The sequence below is a fragment of the Rana temporaria genome, chromosome 6 (assembly GCF_905171775.1).
Source record: "Rana temporaria chromosome 6, aRanTem1.1, whole genome shotgun sequence".
NCBI lineage: Eukaryota > Metazoa > Chordata > Amphibia > Anura > Ranidae > Rana > Rana temporaria.
In genome coordinates this window covers 133,415,735-133,431,295 of record NC_053494.1, presented here as the reverse complement: position 1 = coordinate 133,431,295, position 15,561 = coordinate 133,415,735, and the positions used below count along the sequence as shown (strand labels likewise).

At 40.1% G+C, this 15,561-nt stretch overlaps 1 protein-coding gene across 1 annotated transcript in view; it reads left to right on the top strand.

Annotated features, from left to right (window-relative positions):
* The window catches only part of LOC120943836 (potassium voltage-gated channel subfamily H member 8-like), a 660,728-nt gene extending 646,881 nt beyond the window's left edge, over nucleotides 1–13,847 (top strand). Inside the window, exons 13-15 of the mRNA XM_040357401.1 lie at nucleotides 7,565–7,671; nucleotides 10,174–10,217; nucleotides 11,847–13,847. Of these exons, the coding sequence (XP_040213335.1) occupies nucleotides 7,565–7,671; nucleotides 10,174–10,217; nucleotides 11,847–12,596 (901 nt within the window). The 3' untranslated portion in view covers nucleotides 12,597–13,847. The remainder of the gene's footprint in view (nucleotides 1–7,564; nucleotides 7,672–10,173; nucleotides 10,218–11,846) is intronic.
* Nucleotides 13,848–15,561: the final 1,714 nt, after the last annotated feature.

Genomic DNA, 15,561 nt, shown 5'->3' with positions numbered 1-15,561 from the left:
CATGTCCTCATTGTTCGTTTTTGCTTTGAAGTAGCTGTAATTCTGCTGTGATCTCCACACTTCCTGGTTGCCTGTTTCCTTATAACCATGGTACTGGGAGATTTTCACGGTGGTCTAAGCTGTCATTACTGTGTGTCTAAAACTCCTCAGAACCAATCAGATTCATTTTAAAAACAAAACACTGCCCTGGATTTGTTTGTTTTTGTTCTGTGTGTCTTCCCGACTCACCTCTCACCCGGAACTTCATGTATGTACCTTTAAAACCGAAAGTGAAACTAGAGGCACATTATATGATAGATTAAATTCAATTTTTAATCATTTTTAAAAGGAATCAGTTAACTTTTATGTCTCTATACCCTGTAAACAGTCATTTCAGCAAAAAAATTTTTTTCCTTTAGTGACCCTTTAATAGTGAAGTATGTCTAAAATAGAGGTTTATTTAAAAAACACACTGACTGACTGACCACATGAGGGGGGGGGGGGTGGCTGCATATACTGATAATTAAATGGCTACATTCCCAGGACAGGATAGTTTCCTGTGGAAGAGGGGAGGTTGGAAGAGTGCCTTTTCCTTGGGTGAATTTCCACTATGTGCATTTGACTACTCCTATGAGGGGCACAAATCTGGTAAGCCTCGTGTGTAACCATAGACACCTGGGAGACCTTTTAAGCATCTGATGGCGAAGGCTTGAGACATACATTCTATTTTTTCAATACTGCCTGTTCTGGTGTTATATACTGCCGTATAAACTCTCATTGAATTTTCTATTGTTTTCCATATATTGCTAAATTGTATATTATCACTTTTTTTGCACTTATATTATCACAGTATGGAGTCTATGTATATTGATTGTTACTTTTACACATTTGTCACAGTATGTGATTGATGTTTAGTGTTTTACACAATTTTAGTGTTGTTTGGATGAGATCCTTGATAATTTTAGGAACTAAGCATGTATTTCTTGTCACTTATTAATTGATAGAGTGTAGGTATAGTTGAATCTAATTCCAAGAAACACCCAGGGAACTTTCAGACAACGGTGACTTCACTCCCTTCATCCATTATGTGGAATCCTACTCACCAAAAATATATGCCGATCTTATTAAAGATTAGGCTGGCAAGTCTTGTATCTCCTTCTGATTAGGGCAATTCACCAAAGCATCCTCTAAAACTGCAGCAATCTTCCAGTCTGTTTCCTTCACAGCATCCATCCATGCAGGATCTTTTTGGAGCTGTGAAGGAAATAGACTGTGTAGGATTGCTGCGGTTTTAGAGGCCGTTTTGGTGGATTGTCCTAATTGCGAATAATATCTTGTTAAGTCTACAACTGCCAAGGGGTTAGAATATAATTTGGGGACTCAGGCCAAGATAGAGTTACCAAAACCCCATCTGCAAAGAATATATTTTAATGTAGTCTTAAGAAAAGAGAGTCAAGACATTGATTTTACCCGGTGTATATGAAGAACTACCCTTATCACATTATCTCCGGCCTGGCGTCCCGGGATGAACCCCACCTGGTCTCTGTGTAAGTGATTGCAGGTGCTGGTTAAACTTGAGCTTAACATTTTTCCTAACAGGTGCATGTTATTGTTTGCTCCCTGATACATTTTTAGTTATGATTGTACCATAAACACTCAAGGCACAGCTAAAATCATGTCTGTAAAGCCTAATCCTGATCACCGGTGTGAGCAGAGAGCACACTACTGATTTCAAGATCAACAGAATAATTCTCCTCTAAGACCTTGAAAGCAGCCTAATAATGCCCCTCTCCAGCTTATGAACTTGATCGGAAATCCCTCTTCACCAGCTCTTACAAAGTACTCAGAAATTGTGTTTTATTGTTATTCACAGTATAAAAGGTAAAAAACTGCGCTAGTGTGCAAAAATTTGGATGGACCAGTTCTAGAGCAGCAATTACATGTGAGATATAGCAAAAGAAAATATGGGAAGGAAAAAATTGCGCTAATTTAACCGCTTGCCGACCAGCCGCCGCAGTTATACGGTGGCAGGTCGGCTCTGCTGGGCGAGATCACGTAGCTATACATCATCTCGCTGAGCAGCCAATAGGGGTGCGCGCCCCCCGCTCGCCCCTGAGGCCGACGCGCGTGCCCGGTGGGCGCGATCACCACCGGGCACCCGGGATCGCTCGTTACAGAGTGAGAACCGGGAGCTGTGTGTGTAAACACACAGCTCCCGGTCCTGTGTGTGTAAACACACAGCTCCCAGTCCTGTCAGGGGTAGAAATGCCTGATTGTCTGTTCATACAATGTATAAACAGCGATCAGTCATTTCCCCAAGTCAGTCCACTGCCCCCTTTAGTTAGAACACACCCAGGGAACATACTTAACCCCTTCCTCACCCCCTAGTGTTAATCCCTTCCCTGCCAGTGGCATTTTTATAGTAATAAATGCATTTGTATAGCACCGATCGCTATAAAAATGCCAATGGTCCCAAAAATGTTTCAAAAATGTCCGAAGTGCCCGCCATAATCGCTTATTGTGACTTTTTTTTACGAAAAATATGTAGAAGAATACGTATCGGCCTAGACTGAGGAAAAACTTTTTTATATATATTTTTGGGGGATATTTATTATAGCAAAAAATAAAAAATATAATTTTTTTTCAAAATTGTCGCTTTATTTTTATTTATAGCGCAAAAAATAAGGTGATCAAATACCACCAAAAGAAAGCTCTATTTGTGGGAAAAAAAATACACCAATTTTGTTTGGGAGCCACGTCGCACAACCGCGCAATTGTCAGTTAAAGCGACGCAGTGCCGAATCCCAAAAAGTGGCCTAGTCTTTGACCAGCAATATGGTCCCGGGCTGAAGTGGTTAGAGTCCGATAATACACTGAACACAATCTTGCACAGAGATATAGTTGTTTGATATAGCACCAAGTGAATAGATCATAAACGGGTGTACCACCACCAATGGGATAACATGCTTACCAGATAGTAACTTAAACCCAGCCCAGGCCTTTATCCTTACAAGCAATCACAGGAATCCTAAGTAGGGGGCGTAAGCAGATTAGCCACTTCCAGATACAAGATATATCAATACATGCACAAAAAACACCCAGTGACCAGAATGTTTTGGACATGTGCACCGCCAACACATAGATATCCTGCTTACCAGATATCAGACCCAGGAGTGCAGATGGCTAAACTCAGCCAGGGCCTTTGCTTTGCGGAGCTATCCAAACTGCTGAGTAATGCTGATGGAATTCTCAGGTATTAACCATACATCCGTATGTTCCGTGAAGGATAAGCAGCAATCAAGACCAATTAATCTTGCACACCAGGAGCACTCCACGAGAAGGACTTGTTGGAGATAAGCATACTTTTGCAGTATGTTGCCAAACTACTACACTCTACCAGTATGCTTTGGCGTTGATTTACTAAAGGCAAGTTAGTTTACTTTGCAAGGGAATTTGAACTTTTTAAAGGGTAAGTTCACCTTTGTACACTTTTCTTTTCTAAATTCCAGCTCACCTATGCACCAATATAGCATTTGTGTACTTTTTTTGCAAAAATATCAAAGCTTTCCATTAAATCTACAGTCTCTTACTTTTCTTGTCCTAATCCATGTTTCCAGATTTTAGGTCATGACACAAGAAGAAGTTGACCAGCTGACCTTATTAGCACACCCTGCGTCGTCCACCCTCCCACTCCCAGGTGCAATGCAATCAACTTGTATAAATATGGCCATACACTATGCAGTCTGATTGTGTATTTAGTGAGAAGGGTGATCACTGATTGATTGCATTTCATTTAAAAAACATGCACCTGGGAATGGGTGGGTGGATGATACAGAGTGTTAATGAGGTCAGCTGGTAAACTCCTTCCTGTGTTGTGGTCTAACGTCTGTAAGGAAGAAAGACATTACTAATGGAAACATCTGAAAACGTGGATTAGGACAAGAAAAGTAAGTTACTGTAGATTTAATGGAAAGCTTTGATATTTTTTGCAAAAAAGTACATGAATGTTATATCGGTTCATAGAAAAAAAAATTGTACAAAAGTGAACTTACCCTTTAAGGGAATTTTCCCCAGATTCTTTTTGAATAAAGGGAAGCTCTGCTGACTTCCATCATCCAATCATGTGCAAGCAAAAATACTGTTTTGTTTATTTTCTTTGCACATGATTGGGTATTCTTTGCAAAGTGACAGTTCACCACATTCAATAAGCGATTGCAATGTGAACAGCCTATTTGCCTAAATCAATCCATTGGCTGAGCCACAGTTTTTCTACTCCCTATTTGCACACTAGAATTTTAACATTACAGCCTGACAGGGCTATAAAAAAATGCCATGACAGTGATGTTTTGCTTCATGGTAATGGCAATTGTAGCTTGGGCTGCAGAGTTTGACAGGTGGCACTGCCTGCCAAACTTTCCCATTGAGATCAATAGTGCCACAATGTAAAATTGTCATCAGTAAATGGCAAATTCAGTAAAAAAAGAAAAACAGGCACTAGGAGGCAGCAGTAGTGCCTCTTGAATGCCTGCCAGTCGCTACTATACTACCCTCTGAGCCTCCAAGGCAAAAGAGACACTCTTTTGCCTTGCAGGGTCAGAGGGTAGTATAGTAGTGACTGGCACCATGTGGACTCCCATTATTCATTGCATTGCTGCTGATCGTGGTACACCCAACCTTTGGATGTGTTGCTGACAACCTCTTCTTCCTATGTAAGCTTGTCAGCCAGGACACATATCGGTGCTTTCTCGGCCACTAGCCAAGGTGAGCTGCCTACATTTATTTGAGTTTTTATGTTTACCTACCAACACTCTTAGATGTGCTCCACCTTTTCTTTGTTCTTCTATATATGTGAAGGAACCTGAAAAGTCCCATGGACTTTTTGGCCTTTCATAATCCTTAAATGAGGTGAAGCAAGATACTACATCCAATGGGTTTCCAAGGTTGAAAAAAGTCTCCTTTCATCAAGCCTTTGGAAGTAGCATTGATTGATTGATTGATTTTTGAGCTTAGTTAGGCACCAAATGCCCACTGTGAAGTGAGCGTCTAAGCGCCGCTGGTGAGATGTAACTTTGAATCAATCCGTGGTGAAGAAGAGAGAGAAAAGAGAAGAGAGGGCGGTGAAAGGAAATGGTATCCAGCCCTTAGGGGAGCAAGAGGAAAGAGCTGTGAAGTGTATGAAAAAAAAATATATATATATAAAAGAAAAAAAGGAACAGTGGGGATACTAGAGGAGGGGTAGAAGACATCATAGTTATTAGAGAGGCAAGTGGCCCCTTAGCATGAAACTAAGTGGCAGTCCCCATAGAGATTCCTGGCATTCCCCATAATTTTGCTGCATCCAAGTACTCAGTATGAGTTTCTAAACCCTGCTTTACCCAGCTTTACTCTAGTGAAATTTTAGCACTACAGCTTTAATAATACATTAATAATGTTGTAGAAACATAAAAAAAAAATCTAGAACTATTTAATACATTTTTAGTAAATTGAGAGAACACTGATATAATCAACTGGCTTGTATGTCAGAAGCAGCTGATATTCTTCAATCTAAGCATCACTTGACAGCTGTGTGAATGTAGAGATTTTAATAACTTAGTGATTTAGGTTACCTTTCATATTGCTATTATGGGCACTGAATTTGGGTCAGCAGATACATAAATAAAAATATATGACGTAAATGTAAACATAGATTAAGACCTAGAAAAATATTCATCGCATGGTTAATACAACATGTTAACTGTTCCAAAACTAGAATAACCTATTTTATTCATATTATTCCTCATCCACCAAGTTGTATTCAAGAAAAAGTGTTACATTTGGGTAATTTTAGTTTTACTGTAACCTTAAGCCTGATTATATATATATATATATATATATATATATATATATATTATATTTTTTTTATCCTTTAAATATGAACTAAAAGACCGCTATATAAAATGCTTTTGATAAAACAATTTCTGTAGATAAGTACAGTAGCACATGGAAAGCCAGATTGTTTAGGATATGCACAAAGTAATTCCTGTAAATGTTAATTATGGGTATGAGAACGAAGACTGTCAGTGTGAAAGTCTTTAGATATACAGGTACAACACAACCTTTAAAATCTTATTGGAAATGTAAATATGAGTGCAATGTTTACAATATAAGTTTGGAATACCCAGGTTGGCTAGCAATCAGAAGATGGGTCAAGATCAAGAGACCTATATTTTACCATAGTAATATACACTATGGGGCAGATCCACAGAGAGAGTACGCCGGCGTATCTACTGATACGCCGGCGTACTTTCAAATTTCCCGCGTCGTATCTTTGTTTTGAATTCTCAAAGCAAGATACAACGGCATCTGGGTTAGATCCGACAGGCGTACGGCTTCGTACGCCTTCGGATCTAAGCAATTTTTCGGCGTCCGCTGGGTGGCGTTCACGTCGTTTTCCGCGTCGAGTATGCAAATTAGCTATTTCCGACGATACACGAACGTACGAGCGGCCGTCGCATTATTTTACATCGTCTCTAGTCGGCTTTTTACGGCGTATAGTTAAAGCTGCTGTTTTGTGGCGTATAGTTAGACCTGCTATGTTAAGTATGGCCGTCGTTCCCGCGTTTAATTAAAAAAAAAAATTTGTTTGTGTAAGTCGTACGTGAATCGCGGGATGGACGTAATTTACGTCCAAGTCTAAACAATGACATCCTTGCGACGTCATTTCGCGCAATGCACGGCGGGAAATTTAGGGACGGCGCATGCGCAGTTCGTTCGGCGCGGGGACACGCTTCATTTAAATGGAACACGCCCCCCTACTCGCCGATTTGAATTAGGCACCGTTACGGCGCGAGAGATACACTACGCCGCCGTAACTTACGGCGCAAATTCTTTGAGGATTCAAAGCTACAACAAGTAAGTTACAGCGGTGTAGCGTATCTCATATACGCTGCGCCCATGCAATTCTTTCTGGATCTGCCCCTATATTGTCAAAAGGGCATTGTTCATGAACTTGTTCTGCATACAGACGGCAGAACATTTTCAGCCACCATTCACAAAACAATGTTGTTTTTCAGCTCATTGTTGCCATTCCACGAGCGGGCGCAATTGTGAAATGTGACATGTTGGGTATGAATTTACTCAGCGTAACATTATCTTTCACAATATAAAAAAAAATTGGGCTAACTTTGTTGTCTTATTTTTTTATTCAAAAAAGTGTTTTTTTTCCCCAAAAAAGTGTATTTTTAACCAAAAAAGTGTTTTTATTCCCAAAAAGTGTATTTTTTCCCAAAAAAGTGCGCTTGTAAAACTGCTGCGCAAATACGGTGTTACATAAAATATTGCAACGACCGCCATTTTATTCTGTAGTGTGTTAGAAAAAAATGTATAATGTTTGGGGGTTCCAAGAAATTTTCTTGTAAATAACAAATCTCAGAAAGAGGCTCGGTCCTTGAGTGGTTAAATTCTTTTCAGTGTGCTAGTAGATTTGTCAACTAATTTACTGCTGCTTTCAATATCATTAAAAAGACAAATGCTTAAACCGTATTTTATATTATATAGGCTGTACAGTATATGAATGCATTCACTGATTGGTGCTTTATTTCTGCAGATTTGTAGATGGCATTGAGACCGAGTGTAGTTCACCAACTACACAGACATTTGATTTTAATACCAAACCTCTCAGCTCAGAAAACTCACCCAGATGTTCCAACGCAGGTAAGGTTTTAATGTGATATATATGTACTGTATGTACTTTCCAGCTTAGATTCAAGTCTTTTTAAAATGTGGTTTTAAAATCTGTATTAACAAAGATTATAAGAATACAAAAAGACCAAGTTGCTAATGAGGACAGTATAATAAATACTTTCCGGTCTAATATAAATTGTAAGGGGGAAACCTAAAACAAAAAAAGAAACCTATACAAAACCCTTTTCTGAGCATGAAGCCTGGCTGGCCAACAAAGTGAGGGGGGGGGACGGACCCTGGTTTGGTTCATAGCGGGAAAAAACTAAACTGCGTGCTCAAGTGGGGGTCTGGTATGGATTTTCTCTAGTAGGGTATGTATGTGTGCGCGAGTCCCCTCTGACATGCATGCCAGACCCTCATTATGGATAAAGATCTGGTATGTATCTTTAGGGGAACTCCATGCATCCTTTTTTTTGTGGGTGTCCTCATTAAAGGGGTTGTAAAGGTTTGCGTTTTTTCACCCTAATGCATCCTATGCATTAGGGTGAAAAAACACCTGGCAATCACGGGCCCCCCAGCCCCCGTTTTACTTCCCTGAGCCAGTTCACTTGCTCTGCGCGTCCACGGCGTCCTCTTCTCCAGGAAGTCTCGACGTTAATTGGATAGATTGATAGCAGCACAGCCATTGGCTCCCACTGTTAATCAAACCCAATGACGCGGCCGCTGGGGGGCGGGGCCGAGTCATTCACTCTGCGGCTATGGACGCCGAGTGTATGACACGGGAGCGCACCCGCAAAGTAACCCCCTCGGGAAAGAGCTTCCCAGAGGGGGTTAGCTATTTTGGGGAGGAGCCGCGAGGGACCCCAGAACAGGAAGATTGGGGCCACTCTGTGCAAAACGAACTGCACAGTGGAGGTAAATATGATGGGCCAGATTCAGATACGAGATACGATGGCGTATCTCCGGATACGCCATCGTATCTCTGAGTGCGGGCCGTCGTATCTATGCGCCTGATTCAGAGAATCAGTTATGCATAGATTTCCCTAAGATCCGACTGGCGTAAGTGTCTTACACCGTCGTATCTCAGGCTGCATATTTACGTGGCCGCTAGGTGGCGCTTCCGTATAGTTACGCGATGAATAGCTTTTAAAAAAAATATATAGCATTTAAAAAAAAATTTGGGCCAATTTGTTGTTGGGCAGATTACAAAACACAAATTGCCCCAAAAACACATTCCATGCTTTTCTGCAGCTTCTTAATTGAAGTATATTGAACAAAAAAAAAAAAAAATAGCACCGTTTCGCATTAAAAAGTCCTTGCCCTTTCCAAATACGCAGCAGCTGAAAAAAAAATCATGGATGTGAACGTGTCCCATAGGAAACCATGTAAATGAACTGTAGTGTATTTCTGCAAAAAGCACCAAAAAACAGAGTTGTGACCCCCGGCCTGGCATGTTTAGTAACATAATGAGGTTAAAAAACGAAAAAAAGTACAAAAAGAGCAAATAATCACTACTGTAAGGGGTTAATTTTTTTACTGTGGGATAGTGAAAGTAATATTTACAGTAGCCATTTGCTTTTTTGTACTATAAAGGGCTAATTTTATTTTTTTTAACCCCATTATGTTACTGGCCGATTAATCGATTATGAAAATTGTAATCGATTAATTTCATAATCGATTAGTTGTCGATTAATCGATTAGTTGCTTCGGCCCTAAATTAGGTATTTACGCCGATTCAGAAACGTACGTCCGGCGCATTTTTTTACGTCGTTTATGTTAGGCTTTTTCCGGCGTAAAGTTACCCCTGCTATATGAGGCGTACCTAATGTTAAGTATGGACGTCGTTCCCACGCCGAGTTTTTAAATGTTTACGTTGTTTGCGTAAGTCGTTCGCGAACAGGGCTTTGCGTAAGTTACACTATCGTCGAAACCAATGAGGCTTTGCGGCGTAATTTCGAGCATGCGCACTGGGATTCTTTCACGAACGGCGCATGTGCCGTTCACAAAAAATGTAAATTACGCAGGGTCATCTTAAATTTTAATAAAACATGCCCACAACATCCCCATTTGAATTAGGTGGGCTTAAGTTCTTTCTGCATACGGAACTTGCGCCCAAAGTTACGGCGGCGTACCGTATCGCAGATACGTTACGCCAGCAGATAGATAGAGAAATCTATCTAAATCCGGCCCGTAATGTTTGTTATTTAAAAAAAAAAAACTGAACCTTTACAACCACTTTAACATTTAGATCAGACCATCAAGTAGGATAAGGTTCTAGTGTAGATGACGCAGCTCTCGGCCGCTTATTTACAAATAGAAGTATTCGGCTGGGATCGCTCCTTTAGAGGGAAAAAAATGCTGCTGCATGGTTTTGGTATCATTTTTAACCAGGCAATGTAAAAAGAAGAGAATAAATAAGAGAAAATACATTCAGGATCTCTAGGCAAATGTGACTCTAAAGTACTTTCTGTAATATTATGTGGTGTGCAATGTATATGGTGGAAACTATCACACAATATATATTTCTTACAGAAAATGTGGAAACCCGGAAGAGTATTGCGAAACTGAATCAGGAGGTGAGGACGAATTTTGTAGTAATTGTTTAGACCTAAATAGTTATAGATAAATGGAGAGAGTGCATTGTATTAGAAGTCTGGAATACTTGGTCCTAGTCTACACACCACTCTTAAACCATATATGAAGCAGATCTGTGTAAAACTCTTTTTGCATGGGATCACGTACTGTACATAGTTATACCATACTTTTTTTTTTTTCACGTGGTGTATGCAAAAAAAAAAGTAATAAACTGTAATTTACGTACAAATTATATTCCCTTTATTTAAATACTTAAAGCAGTTTTAAAACAAAAAAAATTGTATTTATTAAAGTTTACCAATCCATAAATGTGATGGTTGATCCAAAATCGCGGCAAAATCGCGGCCGCGAAATCGCGGTAAAATCGCGCATTTTACCGCGATTTAGCGGCCGCGATTTTGCCGCGATTTTGGCCGCAATTTTATGTAAATCGCGGCCCGAAATCGCAAAAAGTAGTACAGGAACTACTTTTTGAAATCGCAGATGCGGCGTCGCACTGATTAGGACAGTGCCATTGCCGACAATTGCCGCCGATTTGAGATGCGATTTGACATGTCAAATCGCATCTCAAATCATTCCAAATCGTACCCAGTGTGAACCAGGGCTTAAAGTGATTGCAAATGATCAGCTTGTAAAACATAAAACAACCCATTCAGTTTAAAATAGAAATTAAATGCAAAACTTGTTTACATTCATATAAAAAAAAAAAACAGTAAATATATTTGTTCCCTTTTTTATAAGTGATCACACAATTTCTATCCTCGTTGGCATAAGAGCTGGGGGCAGGAGGAGAAGCAGCAGCACACTGAGCTTCCCAGTGAATGGTTGTGCAGCGGGGGTGTATCAGGGCAAGGCTGTTCATTGGAGGAGAGTACATTGAGTTCCCAGCATAGCCAGAGAACTGACCATACTGTGCTTTCCTGCTTAGTGTGGTCATTTTTTAATAGAAAAGTAAGGGGGCTAGCAGGAACACCAGGGATTTCATATAAAGGAAGCAATGCAAAGAGAACAAGATACTTTCTCATACAAGTACATGGTACAGCATGCATATATTAGAAATAGGAAGCGCTGGGCTAACACATGCTTTAAATGGCCTGGACTAACATATTAAAGCTGATCTCCACCTTTAAAGCCTTGTTTTGTTTTTGATTTTTTAAATACAAACATGTTATACTTACCTGCTCTGAGCAATGGTTTTGCACAGAGCAGCCCGGATCCTCCTCTTCTCGGGTCCCACGTAGGCACTCCTGGCTGCTCCCTCCTGCCAAGTGCCCCCAGAGCAAGCAGCTTGCTCTGGGAGCACCCAAACAGGTGCACTCCCGAACCATGTCTCTGTGTGTCCATTCACACACAGAGCCGTGGCTCAGCCCCACTCCCACCTTCTAACAGGGATATGAGAGAACTCCAGACCAGAGAAAAGTTTGATAAACAGGTTACTCTTAGGTACTGACTCTCCTCTGGATACCCTGTGAAGATCGCTGAATACAATGCTATACTAGGTTGTTGATTTTATGGTGTTGATCTCAACTTTTATAATTACACAGTAGGTGTTCGCTGTTGCAACATGTCTTTTAATGACTATGTATTTAACTTTATTTTTTCACCCTCAGATGACTGCCCTTTCTCAACAAGTTACCCAGCTGAGTAAGGATCTGAATGAGATGTTACAGCTTATGAGGCCTGTGCTCCTCAACCAGAACTTTATAACATCTCCCTCAGTGAGTCTTCTCACCCCTAGCCTCAATAACACCTACAGTAACAGCAGTGGTTTTTGTAGTGGGCAGCAGTCCCAAGTTACCATTCCAAGCCTTGTTGGATCATCCTGTCCTGGTCAGACAAGGGTAGATGGAGCACAATCTAACACAGCATGGATGGAGGCCTTACCCCAGCCACCTCAGGCAGTCCAGCCAGAGAACTTGTGCAGAAAGAACGTTCATCCTGCACTTTCTCTGGATTCATTCCTTAGACATTCATGCCCTCACCACAGACAGCTTAGGAGCTGTGGTCCTCTGACTGTGAACCAGTCTCTGTCCCCATGTCATGGCCATTTCCCCCAAACACAAACAAACCACGTGAGCCAGGTATCGCATAGCAACTCATCCCCAGTAATGGCTGCTCACCAACTATCTAACAAGCAGAATGAAGAACAGAAGTCCAGCCCCAGCATCACATCCACGAGATCATTGTGTAGCCCTCAAGATGCTGACCCAGTAAAGGACCGAGTGGTTGACCTTTTGGGATTGATGTCAAGAGACTATAGAGAGACATCTCCTGCTGCTTTGGAGCTGGTCCGTAGTTCATCTGGAGACTCTCAAGGAGACATCATTAGGTTTATAGATGATGAGGGTACCAATGTGTAGGCGGGAAAAGCCATGGCAAAGCCAAAGCACTGACCGTGGAGATGTTTACCAAAGTGTACCTCTCCAAGGCTTGACCAAGCTACTGTAGGAGAAAACTATCTTGATGACAACAGAATGTCGAAATACTGCCAGTTTTCTTTCTCATTGCCGCAATGCTGCTAATTAGGCAATGAGAGACACAATCCTATAATTTCAAAATCATTTTTTTTCTTGCAAAAATCATACTTTATACGAGAAAAAAATAAACCATTCATAGTGAGGGTAAATTGGGCTGATACTGATTACAGCCAAATTATTGGTCAACTTCAGACAACGGACCTGCTAAATTTGAGAAGCGTTACAAATTAGTTTATAGAGATTGCTAGCTAAAGACTCAAAGTACACAAACAACGTTAAGGGGAACAAAGGTGTGATTTTCAGAAGATTTATGGCATGGAATTAATTGTTTCTTACAGCATGATATTAATTTAAACAACTGTTAGGACACAGAATACAAGTTTGAGCCAAATATTTTAAAAGGGAACATTTCTGGATGGTTTAAACTTTTTTCTTTCTTTTTTTTTGAGTAAACAAAGGACCTTATTTTTCTATATTTGCTACTTGAAGGTTTATACTAAACTTTTTTTGTTTTCTTTGTCATTCCGAAGCAGAGAATTTTATTTAAGCCCTTTCATTGCTAGAGGGGACATAAAAGCACATTCTTCTGCTGTGTTGCTGGGCCCTCTGGCAGGGAAATACGTACAAAAAAGGGAACAAATTAAAAGTGCATGCTGTGCAACGCATGGAGCATTTTCTGGGAGGAGATGTATCGGAGCAACTGGAAGAATCTATTTATTTATTTTGCTTTAATAAAGATAATATATTAAACAAAAACTTTCTTGTTAATATTTAACAATTATAAAAAAGTTATTTCCATTAAATATGTAACGCCTTACACAGAGAGGGATTGTCGTGTTTTCGTGTTTGGGTGGAATACAGAAGTATTTACACTGCTATTTTATGATGCAGTTTTGCACTGTGTTTACATAGCGTCAACATATGCAACAGTTATGAAGCACTACTCAAAGTAGTGCTAGTAATATCAAAGTTGCTGTTAAAAAGAAAAATATTTGGTTCAGTCTGCCTTTACATACTTTAATGTATGTTATGCTAATTCTTTTTTTTTGCTGTTGCTTTGGGTTTGTTTGTTATTTTTGTTTCTGTCCCATCAGGGAAATTTCCTTTCATTGTCTTTCTGTCCCAGAGACACAGGAGGAAGTAAAAGAAAGTCTATCCAGAGCAAGGAAAATGTTTCTCTTAGTTGTCAGCAGAATAAATTTGCAAATTGGAAGATTTGTAAATGCTAGGACAAATATAGTGGGGGACACAAACAGCAATAAAATTGAGAAAATTCTGCTCTATACAAATCTGAAAAAATGGGTTTTACATATGATTAAAAAAGTAGGCACATCCCAAACTGATATTTTGCTTTGGATATATGCTGATGTATTGCCGCGCACACACGATCATTTTTCGTCATAAAAAAAAATATGTTTTTCAGCATGTAAAAAAAAACAAAGTTTTTCCAACTTCATCATTAAAACCCACTTTGTAAAGGAAATTTGTTTTGGCTTAAAGAAACCCTAAAAATAAAATCTGTAAATCTACTAGCATCCACAATCGTATGCCCTGTACACACGATCGGTTTGTCTGATGAAAAACGGACCGATGGACCGTTTTCATCGGACGAACCGATCGTGTGTGGTCCCCATCAATTTTTTTCCCATCGTTGAAAAAAAATAGAAACCTGTTTTAATATTTTCGTATGGTTAAAAAAAACGATATAAAAAAATGATCGTCTGTGGGGAAATCCATCGGTCAAAAATCCACGCATGCTCAGAATCAAGTCGACGCATGCTCGGAGGCATTGAACTTCATTTTCTCTGCACGTTGTTGAGTTTTACGTCACCGCGTTGGACATGATCGGATTTTTAACCAATGGTGTGTAGGCAAGACTGATGAGAGTCAGCTTCATCGGATATCTGATGAAAAATCCATCGGTTCGTTTTCATCAGACGAATCGATCGTGTGTACAGGGCATAAGACTTACCTATCTAGCACTGTAAAGAAGAAATCACTATACAGGTTGTGTGAAAAAGTAATTGCCCCCTAAACCTAATAACGGGTTGAGCCACCCTTGGCAGCAACAACTGCAATAAAGCATTTGCGATATCTGGTAATCAGTATTTCACATTGCTGTGGAACAATTTTGGCCAACTCTTTTTTGCAGAATTGGTTTAATTCAGCCACATTGGAGTGTTTTCCAGCATGAACGGCCTGTGTAAGGTCATGATACAGCTTCTCAATTGGATTCAAGTCCAGGCTTTGACTAGGCCACTCCAAAACAAAATTTTGCTTTGTTTGAATCATTTGGAGGTGGACTTGCTGTTGTGTTTTGGATGATTGTCCTGCTGCATAACCCAAGTGCACTTGAGCTTGAGGTCACAAACTGATGGCTGGATATTCTCCTTTAGGATTTTCTGGCAAAGCTCAGAATTCATGGTTACATCAATTATGGCAAGTTGCCCAGGTCCGGAAGCTGCAAAGCAGCCCCAGACCATCACGCTACCACCACCATGTCTGACTGTTGGTATGATGTTCTTGTTATGAAATACTGTATTCGTTTTATGCCAGATGTAACAGGACGCACACCATCAAAAAAGTAAAATTTTTGTCTCCACAGTCCACAGAATATTTGCCTAAAGGTCTTGAAGTAATTTTTATAGGCCAGCCACTCCTCGGTAGGTTCACCACTGTTTCAAGTTATTGCCATTTGTGGATAATGGCTCACCCCATGGTTCGCTGGTGTTCCAAAGCCTTAGAAATGGCTTTAAAACCCTTCCTAAACCGATCCATGTACATTACTTTGTTTCTAATCTGTTCTTCAATTTTTTTAGATTGTGGCATGATGTGTGGCTTTTTGTGA